At 42.6% G+C, this 23,076-nt stretch overlaps 3 protein-coding genes across 4 annotated transcripts; 1 reads left to right on the top strand and 2 right to left on the bottom strand.

Annotated features, from left to right (window-relative positions):
- Positions 1–10,321: 10,321 nt before the first annotated feature.
- Positions 10,322–11,848, top strand: LOC128460118 (muscarinic acetylcholine receptor M5-like). The gene has a single exon (XM_053445159.1). It carries the CDS (start codon positions 10,322–10,324, stop codon positions 11,846–11,848), a length of 1,527 nt encoding a protein of 508 aa, XP_053301134.1.
- A 2,384-nt stretch (positions 11,849–14,232) lies between these two features.
- On the bottom strand, positions 14,233–17,823 carry emc7b (ER membrane protein complex subunit 7b). Its single transcript, XM_053445158.1, has 5 exons — positions 17,449–17,823; positions 16,005–16,124; positions 15,744–15,882; positions 15,165–15,245; positions 14,233–15,044 (listed from the first exon to the last, which is right to left on the bottom strand). The coding sequence occupies exons 1-5, from the start codon at positions 17,685–17,687 to the stop codon at positions 14,889–14,891; spliced, it is 735 nt and encodes a 244-aa protein (XP_053301133.1). The 5' UTR covers positions 17,688–17,823; the 3' UTR covers positions 14,233–14,888.
- A 593-nt stretch (positions 17,824–18,416) lies between these two features.
- Positions 18,417–22,870, bottom strand: katnbl1 (katanin p80 subunit B-like 1). 2 transcript variants are annotated; one of them, XM_053445733.1, is made up of 10 exons: positions 22,670–22,869; positions 22,005–22,132; positions 21,823–21,860; positions 21,345–21,627; positions 21,081–21,196; positions 20,945–20,995; positions 20,405–20,494; positions 19,978–20,082; positions 19,719–19,812; positions 18,417–19,019 (listed from the first exon to the last, which is right to left on the bottom strand). In XM_053445733.1, exons 2-10 carry the CDS (start codon positions 22,011–22,013, stop codon positions 18,987–18,989), a joined length of 819 nt encoding a protein of 272 aa, XP_053301708.1. In that variant the 5' UTR covers positions 22,014–22,132; positions 22,670–22,869; the 3' UTR covers positions 18,417–18,986. The 2 variants fall into 2 exon arrangements, with proteins under 2 accessions (XP_053301708.1, XP_053301709.1); XM_053445734.1 differs by lacking the exon at positions 20,405–20,494 and having other exon boundaries at positions 22,670–22,870.
- Between the last annotated feature and the right edge of the window lie 206 nt (positions 22,871–23,076).

The raw sequence follows: 23,076 nt of genomic DNA, 5'->3' as shown, positions 1-23,076 counted from the left end.
CTCAGATGCAGCGTGAGTGAGGCTTCCGGCATTGTGGGAATTTCTTCTGAAACGTGGCTGGCGGTTGAATCCGCGTGTCGGCGAGGATGTTTGTGCAGCGTGAATTCAAGAAGCCTTTTCATCCGCAGTGAGTAGAATCCCACTAGGAGACAGAAAGTCATTCAACCTGCGCGGGGCTGAGGATGAAAGAAGCTTTGCTGGGTTTTCTTTGCCAGTCCAGCTGCTCAAAACTTTGCAGAGAAAGTGAGAAACTTCAAGGTTTGCTGCCTCCTTTGATTCCTCCGATGATGCTGAGCTCAGATATTTGTCGTCGGTGAAAAAAAAAAGGAACCGAGATCCTCACTTCATTATCAGGGAGGCGACCGAGAAGCCGATTCCAGTAATTCGCCCTTCCATGAAAGAGGTGTGAGCGTCGCCCTCCGAGGCTCCTTGAGCTACTCCGTCACATGGACACTGACACTGAACAGCTGCTGCCTTCACCGTCTCATCTCGGCAAGAGAGCCGGACCGCTCCGGAGCCACCGCACCGACGAGGCTGAATAACTTGTTTGCATCGAGGCGCCGAGCACTTGGCAACTGGTGAGGATGAGAGACAGTGTGAGGACCTACCTGTATTTGACAAGTGTGTTTTTCACCTCATTGGAGAGAGGAGCGCAGAGGGAAAAAGTCGGCGAGAGGGAGCAGGGGAGGGGAAGAGGCAGCCAGCGAGGGAAGGTGTGAAGCTGCGTGAGGGGGACACAGAGACGAGGGAAGACGCACAAAGCCGAGGACGACACAGGGAGAAGGAAACTGAGACAACTCTGCAGGACTGAAGAAGGAGTAAAGGGAGACAATCGGCGAATCAAAGAGCCGGCTAAACACCCATTTATGCTGGAGGGTGGTGTTTTGTCAGATCCATACAGGGGTGAGTAAGGATTCTGTTTGATGTGGATATTATGGCAGGAAATTAAACAGTTCTAAGGAGCAGCTGACAACTGACACGACGTGGCGTTCGGCGAAGCCTTATTATAAATTCTAGCATTATAAACATTTAATGGAGCGAATGTGCCGCCTGAGTTACTAATGAATCATGGAACAAGTGCTGGGGTTCATCAGCTGTCAGCAGAGCTTTTACAGTTCACACTCAGAACAGGTCATTAAATGGATCCCAGAAACTTAGATATGTTTGGATGTGTGTTTGCGTGTTTGAAGGACAGCTGTGTAGGAGTGTTGTTGTGTTTATTCTTTACTCCGGGAAGAAACAAAAGTGGGCGTAACAGGGAGTGAGGATGATTTGATTCAAGGCATCATTAAAAACCATGGGGATGACAAGTCGGATGATTGGCATCCCGACACTCGGAGGTTTGAAACAACAACAAACAAAAATCTATTTGAGCTGAAACTACAAACAAAAATAGTCAGAAGATTATTTATGATAAAGAAAATGGCAAAAACTTACTTGTTCTAGTTTAAATATTCTGCTCTCTTGCAACTGCTGCATCAAACATTCATTTTTATCTATTTATTTGCCAGTTATTATGAAAGTAATCGTTTGGCCTTAATACAGAAAACATTATAAACTCTCCATCACAGTCTATGAGAAGTGAAAAGTCTCATTTAGATTTTAAGAGGCCTGGAATCATCAATTGTTTGGCATTTCCACTTGAATAACAACCAACACATTGACAGATTAGCATTCTTTCCATTTATTAATGGCAGCTCTGTTGTATAAACTGGATATGATTGGGATTTGGACCGTTGAATCATGCCTCAGCTCTGGAATAACTAAATATAAATACAAACAACCAACAGAGGGCACAACAGGCTGCTGCAGGAGTCATTTTGAAAATCCATAAAAACTGTTATACGTCATTTATGGAGCAAAACAAGTTTTAAAAAATACATTTGTTCAAGCTCTTGAAATGTGAGGATTTGCTGCTTTTCTATTCCTTCCCTCGAACTTGTAGTAGAATATTTTGAGGTTTCATACTTTGATACTACTGAGACATATAATGTCCATTTAAAAATATATATTTTCTGACGGTAATTTAACCAGGAAGTTTCTCTAGCTTTTACCAGACGTTAAAAATAACTGCAGACCTGAGCTGAACCCTCTTATGTTAACACAGCGGTGCTCAAACAAGGGTCCCGGTATTTCAGGCTGGAAGTGGGTCGACCACTCTGTGGGACGATCCCAGTCAAGTGTCTGTGTTCCACCTGCTGCTTTATTTAGCCGACCTCCACTGGCGTGATCACAATGAAACCAGCCAATCTCCTGTGACGCCTTGTTTCCCCATGTCCGCCGACCAGACGGAACACGAGCGGCCTCATTCCTCTGCTTTGACGCCAGTCTCCTCCCGTCTGCGTGGCTCATCAAGTATCCATAACATCACCGGAACATACAAATTAATGGAATGATTGGGAAAATTCATCTCAGTTAGGAAAAAGTCCTTGTGTTTGTCAGTCAGGTTAGTCGAATCACTGGAGCTCTAATGCGATTTGCCTTTGTCTCATTATGATTGAGGCTTGATAGGTGCCCATTAGCAGCCCGGGTAAACTACGGCTGCGGGGGAGGGAGGATTGATCCTTGTGATAATGTGTACAGATAGATGGCCATGTTAGGATGTAAATAACTGCCCAACAAGCCCCCCCCCCCCCACACCCCGCACCCCCCGCTCTCCGTCTTGGACACATCCACAGAACAAAGGAATTGCACCGTGTGATCATTACCACCTAGCAACAGCCCAATCAGCCCCCAACAATGCACACGACTGAGACCCGACAAAAAGCAGTGATTCTTTCCTCTGGGCTCAATGGCAACGAAATTCAATCAATACACGCTCGGGTTTCAAAAGAAAAACATTCCTGGTTCTTATCGACTGATGATCTCGACGTTTCTGCACAAAGAGCAGGTTTTAAAAAATGATTCTGAAACATGTGAAGTATCAAAAGGCGCCAAGGTCTCATCCTTTACAAGTGGCCTCGGCCTGGAAGCCACAGGCTGCGTCCTCTCCCACCGACACAGTGAATCTGTGTGTGCTGAGCGGAAAAGACGATGTAATCAGGAGTCAATCAAATCACATGAATGCTAAAAGCACTTGCGGTTGTTTGGACAAGCGGTGGGGCCGTGATATTCACCCACGAGGCCACGAAACAACAGGAATCAACCTGACCTTCGATTCAAATCAAACAGTCTGTTTATATATAATTGCCCCGTCAGGCTCCATCTTTCCTAATCACACAGAGTACAGTAGAGCTTTCAATGAAGCGTTTGCAAACAGACTGTCAGCCCCTGTGTATCCAAACAACTCAATTACATGTATTTAAATAGACTGACTGGAAAAGCTTCACGTCTGCATAGATCTCGTGCTTTAATACCCCCCCCCCACCCCCCCCGATGCACTTTGGCTTCAGAAAAAGTCTAAATGAAATATAAACTATGCAAAGTTTTACAAATGGAGATACTATAAACAACAGCGACAGGTTCAGGTCAAATGTTTGAATGAATGGAGTGGTGAGCGTGGGCCGCAGTGTTATTAGTGCCACTGGTGGAGGAAGTAATAAGATGCTTTCTATCAGTAAAACCAGCAATTAATATAAATACAGAGTCATAAGCAAAAGTGCTGCAGAGGGTTTCGGCTTGAGACACGACATGACGGGTCATGAGAAGGAAGGAGGCAGCAGCTGCTTGTTTCTGGAGAGATATGACCCCAATTTACTGGAGAACAGTTGTGAGTAACAAGTAGAGCCCGGCCAATAAGGATACTGACAATCCTGAAACGTATATATTGGCCGATATATACTAGATGCTATATACTAGATGCCGTTATGACAAATATATGTAATTGTCGTCCTCAATCGATTTATTACATTTTGGTCACATCCCGATCTCAATTAATAATATGACATTTGCCCAGTTGATGGGCTTTGATACAGGTGTTTTCTCAGAGTTATTAAATCATCCTTTACTTCCGCATTTTGACACCTGTTAAAAGAAGGAATCGGATGTGGGCTTCGATTCAGAGGTCTTGAACCAGGCTGGTTTTAAATGTGTATTTAATATATTTTTACTTTTTTGTTCAGGCTTCATTCCACCACTTACGTTGCCAAAAACTCAAAGCTTCAGTTTGTTCTTGTTAGAAAGACAACACACTGAACCTCTGTTCAACACACATCTCACTAACACACGTTATAGTGCAAACATGGACTGTATATATAAAGATGGACGACATGACAGGTCCCCAAGAGTGAAGCCAAATCCTCTTTGATTGTCCTTTGGTGGATTGGTGCAGTGCATATCATAAACCCTGCCTCCTCCATGTTAGTGGATGGGACATGGAAGATCTTATCACATTGATGTTTGTTAATTTTTCTGGAAAGTTTGGTTTTTCATTAGTAATTTGAGGATATAAAAACGGGTTGAAATGCCTTGATTTGGCTTAAAATTATGTTGAAGTGCAAGAGGGCGGCACCTGTATCTGGGATATTTTAAACTTCATATCTTTACAACGGGGCGAAGTGGAGCTGCGTTATTGATTGTGCAACTATGATTATTTTAATTTAGACTAAATGACAGTTTTGGTCTGTAAAATGTGAGAACAAAACCCTAGAAACCAAAAAGCTAATACGTTTGATTTCCTATTGTTGAAAACAAAGAAAAACAGCAAATGTATACATTAGAGGAGCTGGAACAAGTAAACATTAATTAACTGAACTATAGATGGATCTTTTTTTAATTGACTCATAGATGGTTTCATTTCTGAGGATCATCTCTCAAAGAGGTGCACACTCTCTGTCTTACAAAGCTCTTTCAACCTAAATGTCAGGTGAGATAATAAAAAAAAGATCACCACCCACTCACATATATAAACACTGTTTGGCTGTTCCCTGTGTGCTCGGCTCTGAAAATCACAGGATGGCAACATTATTAGATGAAGCATCCTGTTGTGACAGAGAGCAGATAAGAGTTTGACATGTTGGACAAACATTCTGATTAAAACGCAGTAAAAAAAAACAGCTCATAACGTGTCTCACACCTGCCGCCTCCGCCACACTGCAGGTAAAGCTCTCGACCTCTGTGCTCCGGGATTTTCAATCTCATAAGACTTGAAGAGATACATCGCAAAAGGTTGAGAAAACACTGCTGTGGGCCATCTGTAGCCTGAAATACATAGCACCTGTGTATACCTCTGACCTGTACATTCTGCCCTGATCCTGCCAATAAAACAAACAGAGCACTTCAGCACCTTGGATACAAGAAGCGATGATGACATAAGCTCCACAAAGGGAAACAATGTGTGAGAACTTTAGCCAGGAGGCAAAGGGAGGTTTCCGTGGCAAAATTCTTGATTTCATGGCTACGTTAATTGGCCAGAAAAACGACTCTCAAAAGCATCGCCTCCCACGTGTAATTAAGTATCCTCGACAGAGCGGCATGACTAACCTGACAATGTGGGCAAAACACAGAGACGAGAGATGGGAGTCAAACAACTCACAAGAGCACCTTTGGCATTTACACTACAGGAGAGCAGGAGCGACAACGCGGCGCTGCAACACTCTCTAATGGCCTGAGAAAAATACACAGTTAGCGCCATAAAACCCTCATCCGGGGTTAATATATATATATTATAAAGTGCTTCCTTTCTTAATATGACATTGTATTTAATAGTGTTGGATTAACTTTAAATGATTATTTATAGTTAAATTAAATTAACTCATTGGAAGTGTGAATCAAACTGGTTTCATAAACTAAAAATGTTTTTCTGACTAATTCACAGTTAGACAATTGAAAATTAAATAAATAAAATGTGCATAGAAAGTAGCATCTCATTCATATGCCACATCTATTTGGGATTAAAGGAAACTCAAGCACCTCCACATTAATGGAGGAATTTTATTGACCCCGGTTACTATAAAGCATCTAAGTCACAATCAATCCTTATGATTTTTTTATCATTCCAATGTTTGATCACTGGATCTTTTTAGATGTCTCCACCAAACATGATGAACTCCGCTACCTGCAGCAGTATGTTATGAAACCTACTCAGCCATGATGAGAGGACACTGGGTGAAGGGGAAACAAAGAGAAGTGAAATTTGTTCCTGTAACAAAAACACTAAGGTAGAGGAACTGCACCACAGTCAGATTCAAAAACCATTTACCTTGACCCCAGCTTTAACTTGGGTTCTCTCAATAAACTCTGCAAACACAGTGCAGAAAATAAAGACTAATAAGAGAATGCAAAAAACAGAAAGTTTAACAAATGTACCCAAGCTAAAATATGGCCTGTATTTATTAGGGAGAGACTTTTTATACTGGTCAGATTGTTCACTATAGATACAGGATGCTCGACTTTGAACAGGGAGAAGGTTTCCTCCTTCTTTCCCACTCCTAACCCTGAATGTCTGTTATTACTCTATGTAACTTTAACAAGCAGGTACGATTCAGGCTTTAACTGACTGATGAGCACAGCTTGAATTAAAAAAAAAATTAGAACCAGCAAGTTCAAGAGTAAAGCTGAACTGTAGATCAGTTAAAAAGACATAGAGCTCATTAAAAACTTAGGTTTATGGTCAATATACAGCTAGGAAACTTTGATTAGTTACTGCAGTTGTTCTGGTTTGGGAAGCAGGGGATCATGGGTACTACCATGGGTACACAGTCAGAGCTCCTGTGAACACATTGATAGGTTTTGTTTTTCCTCTAAATGAAAAACCACTTAACCAGCATTAAATCACCACAAGAGACTGCAGAGGGCGCTGTTGCTCAGCAAACGTTACATGGTGTTGCTTTAACTCAACTAGACGTGAGTTTAATGTACATATCAGACATCAAGGCTCTGAGAATCTCCAGCTCGGCTCTAATAAGCCACAATGAGCTCTCTCGCTCCTTTGGGAGGAAGAAATATAAACACAGGAACGAGGATGAGACCGCGGAGCCCAGGCAGCCAAACACTGACCACTGAGGCTGAAGTGAGCAAACAAGGACAAACAAGCATCTACTCCGCAGCCATCTGACAGCAGTGTCCACACAGACAGCGCAATTAAAGTCCAGTATGACCACAGACGATTCCTTTGAACCAATTAGGATATAGAGAGAACTTCAGCAAAGTACAGTGGAGTGCTTGACAGAGTGTATTTTCATTGTGGCTAATACACAAGTCAAAACAAAATGAATAAAATGCTTGTGCTGTTCTTTTAATCCAGTGGATTTTATAATTATCTTACTGATAGAGAAATCTCTCTCGGTGCTTAGGACTATTTGGTTGTTCTGGAAAGACCACAGCCGTCACCTGACTCCTCCTGAACGAGCGGAACAGGTGTGGTCGCCAAAACAAACCCAACCACTCCCCGCTCCTCATGTCCACGTCTTACCTGCCGACTCCAGCAGGACGTGGTAGTCTACTCCTCTCTGGGAGGGCGTGTCGTCCTCGGGTTCCTGTCTCTCCGACTCCTCGTATCGATCCCAGTTTGTCTCCAGTTTCCTCCTGGAGAAAACCTCCCGCCTGTTACCGTCCTCCTCGAAGTCGACTCCTTCATCTTGACCCTGAAGGAGAACATGGGAGCACACACGATGAGCAACATGTGACTCAAATCACTTAAAAATTACACACCACAGCTACTTTTCATATCGTCTATCCAACAGGTGGAGTCGCACCAAATTTCACTACTCATGCATTTCTATGAGGAACGAAGGGTACAGACGAGGTGTATTTTGTCTGGTTGCAACTTGACCCTGGATCTGATTGAATAAAATGCATTGTGCTGCAAATTTAAGAGAACGATGGGACCATAGACTTTATATTAAGACGGACAATGCATGTCCTCTTCCTCTTCATAACCCAACGAATTTGCATCTGGGGGTAAAGGCCAGTATTTTAGGGGCAAAATCTTGTCCTGCATCTACGTATTCACATTTAAAAATTCTGTTTGTAGAGATTGCCCATCTGCTAACATGGCAGAGCAGCGTTTATTAACTATAATCAGCTAGCCACCAGGGGGCGATCAAGACTCTTCGGCTTCACTATTGGGAAGCAGTCATGCCGTACATTATTATATAAAGTCTATGGGTGGGACTGATTCTGAATCATATAGGAAATATTGATTGTTTATAATCTTATTTATGCTTCGGGTAAAGCCGGTGAAGAGGTATAAAGAGAGTAAAAAGTTTGGATAAATTTAACTTACAACCCCACCCACACTGTCTCTTATCTGCTCTGGGTGAATCTGAGTATTTAGTCAAAAGGCTAATTTAAACCATTTAGAAGCCAAAACAATAAAATCTTAAGCTTACTCAAATTGTCTTCTACTCTAACGGATGTTATGTTGGGACAAAGGGAAGAGAAGCAAAGGCCTTCAACGTTCAGAACTCCTTTCTACACACTCTGAAACGCTCCTTTGACTGAAGATTTAACCCAATGAACAAGTTTCCTCTCACATTAAAAAGTAAATATCAAACACTTATTCATGGGTAGTGAGGAAGTCTAACCAAAGGGTCAAGGTAGAAGGCATGTCCCAGTGTATGGTGGAGAATAGACAGTGGAACCAAGACCGAACTCACTAAATGTGTCTGCATCACAGTTTTCATCCTGTTTTGTAAGATAACTGCAAAAAAAACCTTGTTAATTAGGTTGTCATGGGAAAATTGTGCAAGTCTGACAAAGCTGTGGTTTCATTCTCTCTTTCTTTCTTTTCTTTTCATTTTGTAAATGGTGCCCTGTCGAAGCTCAACAAGATAAAAACCATGCTCCACAATACCATCAAAGACCACCTGGTAGCTATGGATGCACCAAAGGACGTTTTTATGATTGCAATCACAGAGCCCCCTATGAACCGAACGGAATTTGTGTGATTGCAATCACAGGACCCCCATTGTGTCCCTCCTAGTGCGGCAGGTGCATCAACTGCCTGATGGAAATTAAGAAGCGCCCTCTCGTGTCACATCCAAGATTGTGTTTAGTGTTTACGTGCTGTAGGAGACGATGATGATCCTCCAGGAAGGTTTCAATCTGCGAGATCTAACCCCTACACATTATGATTGAAGTTTATCATGTGCACAATGTGTGTGTGTGTGTGTGTGTGTGTGTGTGTGTGTGTGTGTGTGTGTGTGTGTAAGTTCAGTTCCTCTCACATTTGCGTTGACAAACCCTCTTTGGTCTGAACCAGGTTACTGCAGTGTGTTATCCTGTGCTCATGGTGTACATAGGCTACTATACATACCTTATATATATATATATAAATACATTGTATTAAACATGCTCATGTGCAATTTAAAGATGCACCAGTGTATACAACTTTATTTATATGAATATCTGAGAGGGGGGGGGCTTTATTGGCTCCAGCACCTGCCCCCAAACATTGCTCGTCATAAAGTTTGTTTTCAGGTTGTCCACGAGACTTAACTCTATTTCTGCATGGGTTTAGCGCAGCAGTCTGAACCAGCCCTGTCCTCTCTGGGGATGGTTTGGTGAGATTGAGCTTTAACACCGGCTGATAGACGAACTGAACCGAGGCCGAATGGAAGAGGAGGAACTTCTTAGTTTAAAAAAATATTCCAGGAAATTAAAGCGAGTTCACTTCGAGGTGGATTGTTTAATTCACTATATGTTCAAAGCAGTTTGGTTCAGCGAGTTAACGGATGTGCGCCCAAACTTGTCTCACCCGGTCCTGGGACTCCGCTGCGTGGCCGCTTCCCCAGCGTCCACCGCCGCGGTAGTGGTCTCTCTTTCCCCGGCTCCGCTGGTGACCTCCCCGGCCTCTGCCCCGGTGTTCACCGGCAGCACTGTCACCCTCGTGCCCGCCCCGGCCGCCTCTTCTCCCGCTGCCTCCCCTACCCCTGATCACTCTTCCCTCCATCGCTGTGACCGGACACTTAAGCATGTGACACCTCGTAGTCGCGTTGTGGGCTTGGTGTTACATTTAAATGGGTCCTGGGACACAATGTCCCTCTCATATGGTTCCGCGACAACCTTTATTATATATTACCTATTATATTATATGTATTCTATAATATATATTTTTTATATATTCTGTGTATATTACTGCTTTTATGTGTTCAGGTTTTCATGTGACACAGCTCTATATGTATTCATTAAATTAAACAATTAATTTTTTTTACTATGTATATTAGTATTGTATTATTGTAAAGTTGGTAAAAATACAACAAAATATACATAAATAAAAAAAATGTGAAGGTGCTTGTTATCTAGCCCTGATTTATCCTGATATAATAATAGGGTAATAATAATTGTGTGCAGTTTTGTCTCATTACTGTTTTTTTTTAACTTCTTCATTTCAGGAAAACTTCAATTTCTACACAGAGGCACTCACAGAAAACACAGCAGCATGGAGAACAGCACCTTCGGGAACACGTCACACGTCGGAATGACAGCTCACGGCGTTTGGGAGGTGATCGCCATCGCCACGGTGTCGGCCATCGTTAGCCTGATAACTATCGTTGGGAACGTGCTGGTGCTGCTGTCGTTCAAAGTGAACAGCCAGCTGAAGACTGTGAACAACTACTACCTCCTGAGTTTGGCGTTCGCTGACCTCATCATCGGCGTGCTGTCCATGAACTTGTACACCACATACATACTGATGGGTTACTGGTCCTTGGGGAACCTGGCGTGTGACCTCTGGCTTGCAGTGGACTATGTGGCCAGCAACGCTTCGGTCATGAACCTGCTCGTCATCAGCTTCGACAGGTACTTCTCCATCACGAGGCCGCTGACCTACCGGGCGAAGAGGACTCCAAAGAGAGCCGCCATCATGATCGGACTCGCATGGATGGTGTCTTTCGTCCTCTGGGCGCCACCCATCCTGTGCTGGCAGTACTTTGTAGGAGAGAGAAAAGTGCCTAAGGAACAGTGTCAGATCCAGTTTTTGACCGAGCCTGTGATCACATTTGGAACCGCCATCGCTGCTTTCTACATCCCCGTCTCTGTGATGACTATCCTGTACTGCAGGATCTACAAGGAGACGCAGAGACGCACCAAAGACCTGGCGGAGCTGCAAGGCCTCGCGACAGAAAATATTCCAGAAGGAATTAAACCGCAGAAAACTCTCATTCACTCCTGCTTTCATTTCACCCGAGAGAGGAGGGACCGGAGTCAGGCCTCCTGGTCCTCATCCAACCAAAGCAACGCCACCAAGACGACCACCAGGTCCGACGAGGCCTGGGCCAAAGCCGACCAGATCACTTCCTTCAACAGCTACACCTCATCTGAGGAGGAGGAGCACCACGCCTCACTGGAGACTCCACAGGGGTCTTTCAAAGAGCCAAGCAGTGGGCAGAGTAATAAGAACGGGCAAGTGACTGATTATGCAGAAGATCAGTTTTTCTCCTCTCCTCAAAAGAGGAACAGCAAAAAGGGCATTGCTTATAAATTCAGACCTGGCTCAAAGGGTAAAAAGAGCAGTCCCCCACCTGCAGCCCCCTGCCTGCCGGAAACAGAGCCGCCCGCCCCACACGCCTCCCCGTCTGCCTCCTCCACCACCTCCAAACCCATGGACCCCGTCCTGAAGAGCCAGATCACCAAGAGGAAGAGGATGGTGCTGGTGAAGGAGAAGAAAGCGGCCCAGACTCTCAGCGCCATCCTCCTGGCCTTCATCCTCACGTGGACGCCGTACAACATCATGGTGCTCATCTCCACCTTCTGCACCGAGTGCATCCCCATGTCCCTGTGGCACCTGGGCTACTGGCTGTGCTACGTCAACAGCACCATCAACCCCATGTGCTACGCCCTGTGCAACAAAACCTTCCAGAAGACCTTCCGCATGCTGCTGCTCTGCCAGTGGAGGAGGAGGAGGAGAGGCGAGGACAAGCTGTACTGGTGCGGACAAAACCCAAACGCCAACAATAAAGTGACTTGATGTGGCACCGCAGCCTCGTCCCAGACTTTTGCCTCCACGTGGAGTTTCTTGATATATACTGTAGTTGGTGGTTCATGTTCAGCATGAAGTGCTGCATGTGATTTTTGTGTTAGAAGTACATGTTGGTGGAAAAATGTGCTGAGCCTGATGCAGCACGTAAAACTGCTGCTCCAGATTATTACAGATAAAAAAAAAAACTGATGAAGGTGGTTACAGATTCTTATAATGGTTCAGTTTAAAGAACATGTTCAGATATTTAGGTCTAAGAACAATGTGTGGAATCAAATATACAATATATTTATATATACATATACATTCATACAAAATTAATCTCATTTAATCACAGATATTGAATACGTTTCCTGGGGAGGTGAACACTTATATAAGCACTTTATTCTTTGAGTCTTTTCGTTCCCTTTAGTTCCTGTTGAGTCCATTTGCTTTCTGATATAACCAATAAATTGACCCAAGTTCTTAACACATTTACAATATGAACCTTTTAGCTATAACCACACCTGCTGGGTCTTATAAGAGGATTTTAGAGAAGAACAAGTGCACACTTCAAATATATTAAAATTAATTTTTGCACAGAATGAGGACTGTTGATTTTGTCCCCCAGGACAACATACATTTAATCTACACATTGTGAATCTATTTTAAATTATGTATAACAATATATATACATGTATGTTGTTTACAAGTCTCTGAACATGTTCTTTGAACCTCACCCGATCCTAGTTTATTCTAATGCTCACTTGCACTGTATATAAAGGACATCATGTAGGCGTACACATTTAAAACAATTTAAAATATAAAGAACACGTTTCACAGATTCTGTTCACAAATGGTAAATGTAAATCGATTAGTATATATAGAGTATTTATATATATATATATATATAAGTGGTCAAGTGAATATTTTTCCTTTCTTGCTATGGATGTCTGATCTTGTGCTCAAGGGCTCAAGGGCTAGTTTCACAGTGGTAACATGACATGTGAGCGTGTCCGTGGATCACACCTCTGCTCTCCTCAATATTCACGTTGCTGTGTAGAAAAAGGTATCTGGAGCTGGATTACCACCGTGTCTCTCCTGTGGATGGATGAGTGATGCTGTTGTAAATCTACTGCACATTCCTGTTGTTTATGATGTGATGTCAAAATGTATCTAACCCTGTGCCTTTGGTTCTGCTCTGAGGCTTCGTGGAGGAATCTGTGCTCCTCGTTCGTCTGTGAAATGTTGTGAAAGTGAGTCTGTGTGTACTGATATGAACCAAGAAACACAATTTCAAAAGGCAGAGTTATAATTCTCCTTTTTTTTTGTACTTTGTACTTTGAAATTCTTCCTTTTGAGAAAATCACCATCCAACTCCAAAAGTTGATGTGTAAAACGAACAGGCCAGAGGAGGAGACGTGAACACAGCGTGACTGTTGCCAAGGGAAGAAGAGATCTGTAATTTCCTCTCTAATATTAAAAAACAATAAGGAGAAATCATATACATGGTATAAACTGAGTTTCTTTGCTTGTGATTCCTCGTCCCAGGTGTTAGATCAAAACTTTCTGTTCAATTTAATCCAATGAGGTCGAGTTAGTGTGAAAAACTTCATTCAGGCTTCAGCCTCTAATTTGAATCAGCACCTGAAGAATCGATTTATAGGATTTTAGGAGGCCTGAGGCCGAACTGTTGATTATTTAAAAAAAATAAGCAAAACAAGCCTTTTTTGAATTATTCTATTAGTTAATTTGTTCTCCTCAGATTTGTCTAATGACCTTGTGGGGGACTTAACTCTGATTCTTGACATTTGAAATAACCTCAACTCAAAGTCTATTTACTGTACTAGCTGATTCCTGGGCTTTCTACCAGCTGGACAGATACTCACATACATTATTTTAGAGCAGAAATACAAGTTGTCAACAAGAAAAGACCAACTTTAAAAAGGTCTGTCTCTTAATCATTTAAACTTAAAAGTTACAAAACAAAACGGAAGAGATCCATATCAAGATTTATTAGTTATTTTTATTAACCTGTCAAAATAACGTTATTAGATTTGTTTTTAACACTGAAATCAGAATAGGCATGAAACTCCTCCTAACCCTGGAGCTCTGCTTTCAATTGCATTGGATGGTGGATTTGCTCAATTGTCATGGAGATTGCCTGTTATAATTTTGTCCATAGCATCTGAAGCCGATTCCCTGTCGGTTAAAAAAAAAATCACTCCAGTGTAAAAAAAACATAAAAACCATAACGCTTGTCCTAAGTCAAAAGATCCATCGCCATGACAACTGAAGCAGAGAGGCTGAAGAAGTTGACCTCGAGTCGTGAAGATGAAGTCGTTTTTTTTTCTTATCAGGATCTGATGACGTGAAAACATTTATTACAGACACAGTTTGTGACTTTAATGTGGTCTTCACCGTCTGATTTATTGAAAGTCAAGTACACTCAAGATCTTGAAAGCAAACACACGGCTCTTATCACTCCTTCACCTGCCAGTAAAGTTAGTTCTACACCTGTAAGTCCGAAAAAATGAGAAGGCCGTGTGGGGACTTTCAAACAAAACAAGACGGTCAGAAATAAAAACAAAGCTGTTATATAACCATTGCAATTTAATTATCTAGGGTTTTTAAATAAGAATATCTCGGTCCTCAAATTCAATTCATCTTCATTCACAGTCGTAATTACTGAAGAAAAAACAAAAAATGAAAATCTCTGAGTATGTATATATATGTTCTCTTTCAGTTAGTGGAATTAGCAGCTGTGGAAAAATGCACAACGGAGGGTTAGCACAGAAAAGATGGAAGAGTGATAGAGCCACTTGAAAGTAAAGAGCAAATGAAGAATTACAGCTTTCACAGACTTTAAGAAACTTCTCAGTGCCATTCGGAAAAAAAAAACATTTTTTTTTTGTGCTCAGTCTCCAATAAAATAAAAGAAATCAACATCTAATAATAAAGAAAACTGTACAATAGACACTTAAAAATCTCGCTTCCATGGCAGAACTCGTGCTTCTGTGGGCTGATCTGAGGAGACGTGCACGGCTCAGCACTACCTCCTCTTGACAGCCGGCCTCGTGCCCTTGCTGCTGCTGCTGCTGCTTGCCTTGCTGGAGCCCTTGGAGCCGGAGAACAGCTTGGTCATGAGCTCCGAGACGTCTGGAAGCTCAGGGTTGGGGTTCAGCATGTTCATGGACTGCTCCATTTCCTGTGAAGAAAACAGTGAAACGTGAATGACCGCTGACATTACAAAAGGAACTTCTGCGTTACTGATGGATCCAATGAAATTCAAATACACTCCACAATGAACTGATATAACTCTTTTTACCTTTCTCATCTCTGGGTCGTTGGTGTTGACCACTTTAGGCAGCAAGACAATGATCAGCAGGGGCAGAACCATCATCATGACCTGCAGGAGCAGCAAGTACAATACATTTAAACATAAACAAGTGATTCTGACATGGAGGAAACTACTCTCACTGTCAAACCACCCAGTTGATTAAGGAGGAACGTGTCAGTGGAGGATGATCGTTTTATGATTTCTTTTTGTAAGACAAGCCATTTCTTCTTTACAAGCCATATACTTTGACTGGTTAACGATTTAAGAAGAAAACACATCTCTCTCGCAGAACAACAAGTTACATGAAACACCTTGAATGATTATATCATCAGCGTGTTTGGTTATTCAATGCAGGGAATAAAAGAAAACCTTCAAGGTGAGGCTGTGTGCGTCATTAAGTTAATAGTATGTAGAGCACAATAATTATTATTGACGGTTTTAATAATCCCTGCATTTCCTGGACCGATGACTCTGGACTTCTACAAACCTTAAAACCAACTGCTGCGCTTTATAAAAACAATATCTCCTTTCACCAAAGCAGGTTTTACATATCCATCATGTTTTTACCATGGGGTTCATGAGGAAGTCTGTCCAGCCCCAGGTCTCCCTCTTCATGAAGTAGCTGTGAGGGCCGCTGGCCCTGATCTGAAGAGGATACGGCTGCCGAATTACTTCTGATGTCTTGATGTAGTTCACAAGACGTGCCCTGTGGAATGACACACAGATTCTTAAGTGGAACCGAGATGCTTTACTTACAGTACACGGATGAATATATGAGGCTGGCTCGACATTAAACGTTTGTGGCATCTCCGGACATTAAGGTCTTACCTCATTTTGCCTTTGGACGTGATATCCACACGCACTGGTTCAAATCTAAAATTCGGGGTAACAATTTCCACCACGTAAGATCCTGGAGGGACGTCATTCACTGCAAAACTTCCATCGGTTCTGCAACAAGACAATTCACACACACGTTTATTCTCCAGACCGGTCAGAGCTCAGTCAGCTGTACCTTTAGATTCTGCTGTGCTGTTCCGCATCACGAGCAGATGTTTTTATCACTTTATCACGTCTAATATGTCTACACCATCCAAGTCAATGAGGGCATGACGGTTGGCTGGAAACAAATCAGTCAAACACAAGAGCATAAGAATAATAAAAGGTTGAAATTGGTCAATATTAAGTTCACAGCAGTGAGATGAAAGTCGAGGAACCATAACTACTACAAAGCTGCCACTGTAAAGAAGTACGTGTTGATGGAGATATTGACAACAGTAAGACTTCAAATACAAGACTAGATTTATAGATCATAAGAATCAAATAAACATGCAGTGATGGCAAACAACTAAACAACTCAATCCAGAGTCGTGAAAACAGTTAAAATACCTTAACAGTGAAACTATGAAGAAAGACGATTCGTAGAATGACCTTAATATCAGACTGCATGAGCTTTAGCTAACTGTATCTGATGAGCTGACTTCCCCCGCTTGTGTTTAAAGGTTCAGTGTGTAGGACTTAGTGACATCTAGTGGTGAAGTTGCGTGTTGCAGCTTAATCCCCCTCACCTCACCCTCACCTTCCAAACGTGAGGGAGAACCTGCGATAACCTTCGATTGTCATAAAAACTCAAAAAAGGGGATTAGTTTGTCCAGTCTGGGCTTCTGTAAAAAACATGGCGGCCTCCGTAGAGAGGACCCGCTCCTGATGTTAATATAAAAAGGGGCCATTCTAGATTAACTAAAACAATAAATACAATCTAAGTGAAACATACTAGTGAAAACAACATCACTAGGATTATTTTATATTAAATGTCTGCCAATAGATCCCTTCCACCTAAATCTTGCACACTGAACCTTTAACGATTTATTTGTGTATTTCCACCCTTGTATAACGACTTTATCTGAACAGACACCACATGTCCAAGATGTAGCATGAATGTTAAGTGTGAAAAATTCATCTCAACAACACACACACAGACACATCACAACCAACACATCCCCTGGGGACCAGGTTTGTTTTGGTGACACCTAGCATGCCACTCCTGATCAGCTGGGAGCTATTGAACGAACCTCCTCATCCCAGTCTTGTCCCAGTTGGCACCAGTTTGTACCGCTTGTATTAAGCTGTGGAGTCGTTTGGACAGTCTGACGCTGCAATCTGCCAAAAGCAGCATCAGGCTAACGACAGCTATGCTAATGCTATCTATGCTAAAGCTATCTAGCCTCGCTAACAGGCTAGCTAGTTAGCCGGTGTGTGGGGGGATGTGTCCTACCTCAAGAACCCGACGAACTCCTCTCCCTCCACCAGGACCCGGGCCGTGGACACCCAGTCCTGCGTCTTCACGCCGGGCACCACGGCCCTGCCCTCGATCTTGAAGCCGTACTCCCCGTTGGGCTGCGTCGCAACACCTGCGCCGCCAGGCCCCGCTTCCATGTCGGTGAAGCACCACGTCGCGGCGACCGCGGCCTGCAGGAGCAGCCACAGCAGCGGGCTCCTCTCCCGGTGGAACATGGCGTCTGTGTGGAGCGTGGAAGTGGATCCCGGTTGTGAAGAAGCGTGTCAGCCGGAGAAGAAGCAGGAGCGGCGGGTTCACGGGAAGCAGCTAAAGAGGCAGTGCATCAGCTGCTGCTGTGACGTCACCGGGGGAAGAAGGGAGAGGGAAAAAAAACACCGGACAGAACTTTATTGACCAAAAACACGATGACACTGATGGCGTCACTATTGTATTTCTATCCTTTATAGTTTGTAGTTTTGTCTTATACATATTGTATAGTTGGCCATGGGCCTGATACCTTAATGCAGAAACATAAATGACAACTGTAATTTAATGGTAAATATTTTTAATTATTTAGTAATTTAATTATCAATTAATTTAAATTCCCTCCTATTAGTTCCACTCAAACTAAAGGGACATCTTGAAAATAATATTTTTAATGTTAATATAAAAAAACTGACAAGGTAAAAGACAACTTACATTTGTAAATAAAGTTTATTTAAAAAAAATGTCTACCTGCCAACAAGAGAACCTGCCTTACTTGTTCATCCACTTTGAACGACCAAAGCAAATATATAGGAGTACTTCAAATGCTTTAGTTTGCCACTATATTTAAAAATTTTAAAACATCATTGCCCCAATATCTAATATATTTGAACCTCTCGACAGCCTAAATTCCATCTCCAAACTAACACTTCATTCTCATTCCGTTTGTCAACAACACAATAAAAACAACATTTTCTTAGTTTTGATTTTTATCAAATTTATTTTAAGAAGATTAAAAGAATCATTTGTTTTTACAGTTTACAATACACAGTCAACTGTCATCGGAAGAGGCAAAAAATGAAAACGAGCTCTAATAACTTAAGACTGTAGCAGATTCAAGTTCCTGATTCTGGAGAACGCAGGCTCAAAAAAAACAAGAGCGGAGCATTCAATACATCCACAAGTGCATTTGCATTCCATGGCAAAGAGTGGTGCAGTGAGAGACAAAGAGCTTGGCACTTCATAGAGCGACGCAACACCGGGTCTCATTAAGGTCCACTAAACATGCCCCTTCACAAGACGGTCCACTTCAATGTGAAGCAGTCATTTTACGTTTCCTCTTTTTGCAGAACGGCTCTCAGAGCCCTCCTTAAGAGTCTCCAGCTCTCACCGAGGGAGTCATCTGAATGATCAAGTTCCGTCCCAGTAAGAGGTTTGAGTTGACATGGCAGAATGAACCAGTCCCGTTTCTCTGGTGTCATTATCAGTTTGAAACAGAGCCATGATCTGGCAGTAGTGGTCACATCCTCAGAGCGCTTCCTCGACGACTGTCAGGGCAGCTGTGATAGAGAAGCCTCGATGGCCTGCAACGTGGAGATAACACGTTAGTGGTTGTCACATCCAGTGACACATCCTGTGGCTGGATGCATAAAATAATCTTTGTTTATACATATTATAAACACAGGGGATAAATCACAGGGCTATCAAAACACGTTTTTCAAGATTATTCTGATATACACAAGATAATAAATCACTCTTACTCAAATAAATTAACTGAATTCTAAATCTTAATAAATAAAAAGTAAAATAACAGGTACATCAAAAGGTTCTTGAAATGTCTCTGTGATAATATAATATTCTCTGGTGGTTTTATTCATTTTAAAAGCAAACAGGATGTAAAGGTAGTAACACAACACCGACTCAACTCGTGCTGACTCATGGTGAGCTTCTTTAGGATGGGAGTGGTTGGTTGTGTCCACCAAAAATAAACAGAGAGCCCAAAACAAACAACAGAGGTACTTGTGTAGTAAAACAGTTCAGTGAGCCATCTGTGTCACAATGTTCATTCTATAATATGATTCAGTCTGTTTTAGTTTTGTTCATAAACAGGGACAAACATAGAAGCACTTCTCAAATAAAAAGACCAGATAAAGCTTCATATCTAATCAACTGCTAAATGACATTTATGTTTTTTGTGTAACTTTCCAACTGAAACACATCTTTCACATCTACTCCATCATGAAAAATTCCCTGTTCAGTTATATAATATAACTCATGTTCACCTTTGCCAGCTCTCCTGTCGATCCTGGAATCAAACAGAGTCGAGCTCCGTCCTTCCACACGTCCTTCAGCCGCTGCTTCATCACTTCAATATTCCTGCAGTAAACATGCAAACATTAACTGTGCAGCATGGGGTGGGTTTACAAAGTGGAGCCAGAATCAGAGGAATATTTGGCCTTTTTGCCACGATCAAACCTTTATGACAAAGAAATGTAATTGAGGATTAATATTTCACAGTGTATTGAAACCTGCAGAACCCACCTGACTTCTGAACAACTGTCCTGCAGTCTTTTCTCGTTCTTTGAAAGTTCTGACCACCACTTCTTGATGACGGATTGAACCCAGTGTAAACCCACCATGATGTGTCTGTTAACGCAGATAAAGACACACCCACTAGTTAAATATAAGCATATTATATCTGGAAGTGGTGAATCAAAAAGGCATTTAATTATTTTATTGTTTAAGTATTTAAGTATTGAAGACATTGCAACACTGATTCAAGAGTTTTCATAAGTTCACTTCATGAATTATTAAGCAGAAAGGTTGAAAAGCTCCGATCAGGGATGCGTCATCTTCCAGACTAAAAGCAGCAAAAGCTACAAATCACTTTGATCTCAGTGCTTTTAGATAAAATGTCAGCGAGAGACAGGGATCATTAAACATGTATGAAAGCCACAGAGCCACTTACTCTTCGTATTTACTGGCAAGAATCACTTTCACTTGGGGCAGGAGATCAACACAGCAGCCAACTGACAAACATGGTGCTTCAGTTTGAAGACTGATGGGACACAAAACACATGAAAGATGAGAAATGGACAAAAAAAGGTTGTGTATCAGTAACGTGGACAGAAAAAGCAGAAAGCTAAATGTGTCCAAACTGAATAATTTAAATTCAGCCTCAGACGGCAACTGGATAAAAAGCGAAGCAGCGACATTAAAACATCCAAACAAGCTGACAAGAAGTTACAGAAATGAAAGTATGAAACCTACAAACCTGTAACTTTACTACATACGCGAATGGATGAGTTTATTCTAATCTTTAAAGATAATTTGTTTGCATTGAAGAGAAAGTGATTTCAATGCACAAGCTTATCTTTAATTATGAGCTATACACTTCAAGGTGAAAACAATCAGTATTTTATATGTATATTTATATGTATTTGTATATTTACATAAAAGATATGTCACACATGTAGAAATATATATCAAATACCCAGTGGAGACTCACTCTTTTGTTAAGACAGGTAAGCAGTCAAGCAGAACCCCCGTATCTTGAAATCTTGGGGGGACAAAATGATGATTAGAAACAACACAAGTTCATTAGACTATAAATGTGAATAAACACCAACAAGTCACAGTTGTACCTTATTAAATAGGCCACTAATTCGCTGGCATTTCTTCGCCATAGTGTTTTGGCTACTTGAAGTCGTAGATTCCTTCCAAAAAGGATGTGAGTCATAGCTTCATGGTCCTTTGACAGCTGCACAAAACAGAGAAACAAAGCACAAAAGGAAAGTTGGTCTACAAGCGTGTTGAGCATGTTATCAAGAGTTTAAAGAACTGGGTGTATTACTTCTAAAAGAGGAAAAAGCTCCAATTCTACACAAAACACTACTTTTCATCCTCACCTCGGCAAGGTCGCTGTACTTGGAGCTGGCCCCTGCCATCTTGGAGGCCTCTGCGGAGCTCACAGGGAGCCCACAGATGTCATTGTAGTGAAGGCCCCGCACGTCATCAGGGCACGTCAGCTCATTTTCTTTGTTGGCCATGCCGGGGTCACGGACACGGCCTACATCTGACGTTCTACGGTGCAGCTTGGCGCCCACCTCCACCTGCGGACCACCCTTCCTCTTGCAAGACGCCACCAGCTTCGCTCCGCCCGGACTGCGTGCTCCGTAATGCACTTGAAATCTGCCGAGAGGGAAATCGAGATGGAGCAGATGCGAAGCAAGCTTGTTTTTTTTGAGGAAACGTAAAAAAAGGAGATAAGGTGAAATGGTTATGACAATAGGTGCTTTAAGTGGTCCAGCAGTGACTGAGGGGGATGATCTGCGGGACACAGACAATGAGTGATCAGAAGAGGAATCCCAGGATGTGGACACTCACCTCTCTTTATCTAAATCGTCCTTATTTATAATATCCACCTAAAACAAAAGGATATGGGATGAGGCCACTACGACAATCTGTTCTACTACAACCACCACAACCAACACCACTGAACTGGACTTCACAGTCACCAGCACTCAATTGTGTGGACTCTGAGGAGAAGATCGTGAGCGTTTCCACACCTGCTTCATGTTCTTGTCAGCAGGAAGGTGCAGGCAGGATCACAGAAAGCCATTGGACTGAATCCGGGTGACCTTCCACACGTTCTCCACCGTCCAGACGAGCTTAGCAGCTTCCACAACACGGGACACTGCGGGACAAACAACGTGTGGGACGCTCAGCGGTTACATTCTTCAGGGGGTTTTTTTCCAGGGGAGCTGCAGGAAGTTTAAAATCGATTTCCCCTTCACTGAACAACCTGCAGACTGTGTGTGTGTGCAACACGTGACGAGAGCTGCAGCATCAGAAACTTCAATGAAAAGAGATTAAAACAGAAATGCACTTTACTTCTGAAGGCGTTGGCTGCAGAGGGGAAAACACTGGAGTTAGCTAACCGGGCTAAACCGCGTCACTGACACTGGAGTGAATACAGTTTAATAGTTCGCGTCCCGCTGCGAATGAGAAACTACAACTTTAGATCAGCTGCTCTTCGTTACTTAGCTCACATCCGCACAGTTAGCATTAGCTGTTAGCCTTTAGCCCCACTCGTCAGTGCGTAGCTAGCTGGGCCAGCTAGCAGCAGCAGCTAGCTAGTTAGCTAATTAGCATCCAAACCCTGAGAACATATGTCTTCGCCTCGGTGACCGCGTATAGGTTCACGGTTCGAACCCCGAAGTGAAACACAAACCGTCTCATGTTGTCATCTAGCTTCCGGGGTCTCAGCGGGTTTTCACGTCCAAAGAGAAACGAGCCGCTCGAACTCACTCGGACTGTGTGTGTCTGTGTGTGTGAGCAGGTCGGCTACCGTCCAACATTCAAATGTACACTCCGCCGGTGTGTGTGTGTGTGAGAGATTCGTGGGATCGATTCCGTGCAAAGTGAAGAAGGAGATATAGCGACGACTGCTGCACAGGAAAGGAATTTAAACTCCTCGGTGCTACAGCGCCCCCCAGTGTCGAGCGGTGGAGCAGCAGGTGCACACGTGCAACTTGAGAATACATGTGCTTATATATAATAAATGTGTTTATATAATAAAATATAACACGTGTAAAGACCATGGATATGCACACACACACAACACATCACTATTTTACC

This window comes from Pleuronectes platessa, chromosome 17 (genome assembly GCF_947347685.1).
Source record: "Pleuronectes platessa chromosome 17, fPlePla1.1, whole genome shotgun sequence".
Classification (NCBI taxonomy): Eukaryota; Metazoa; Chordata; class Actinopteri; order Pleuronectiformes; family Pleuronectidae; genus Pleuronectes; species Pleuronectes platessa.
Note: the sequence above shows the minus strand (reverse complement) of the source record. Positions and strands in the feature narration are given on the sequence as shown.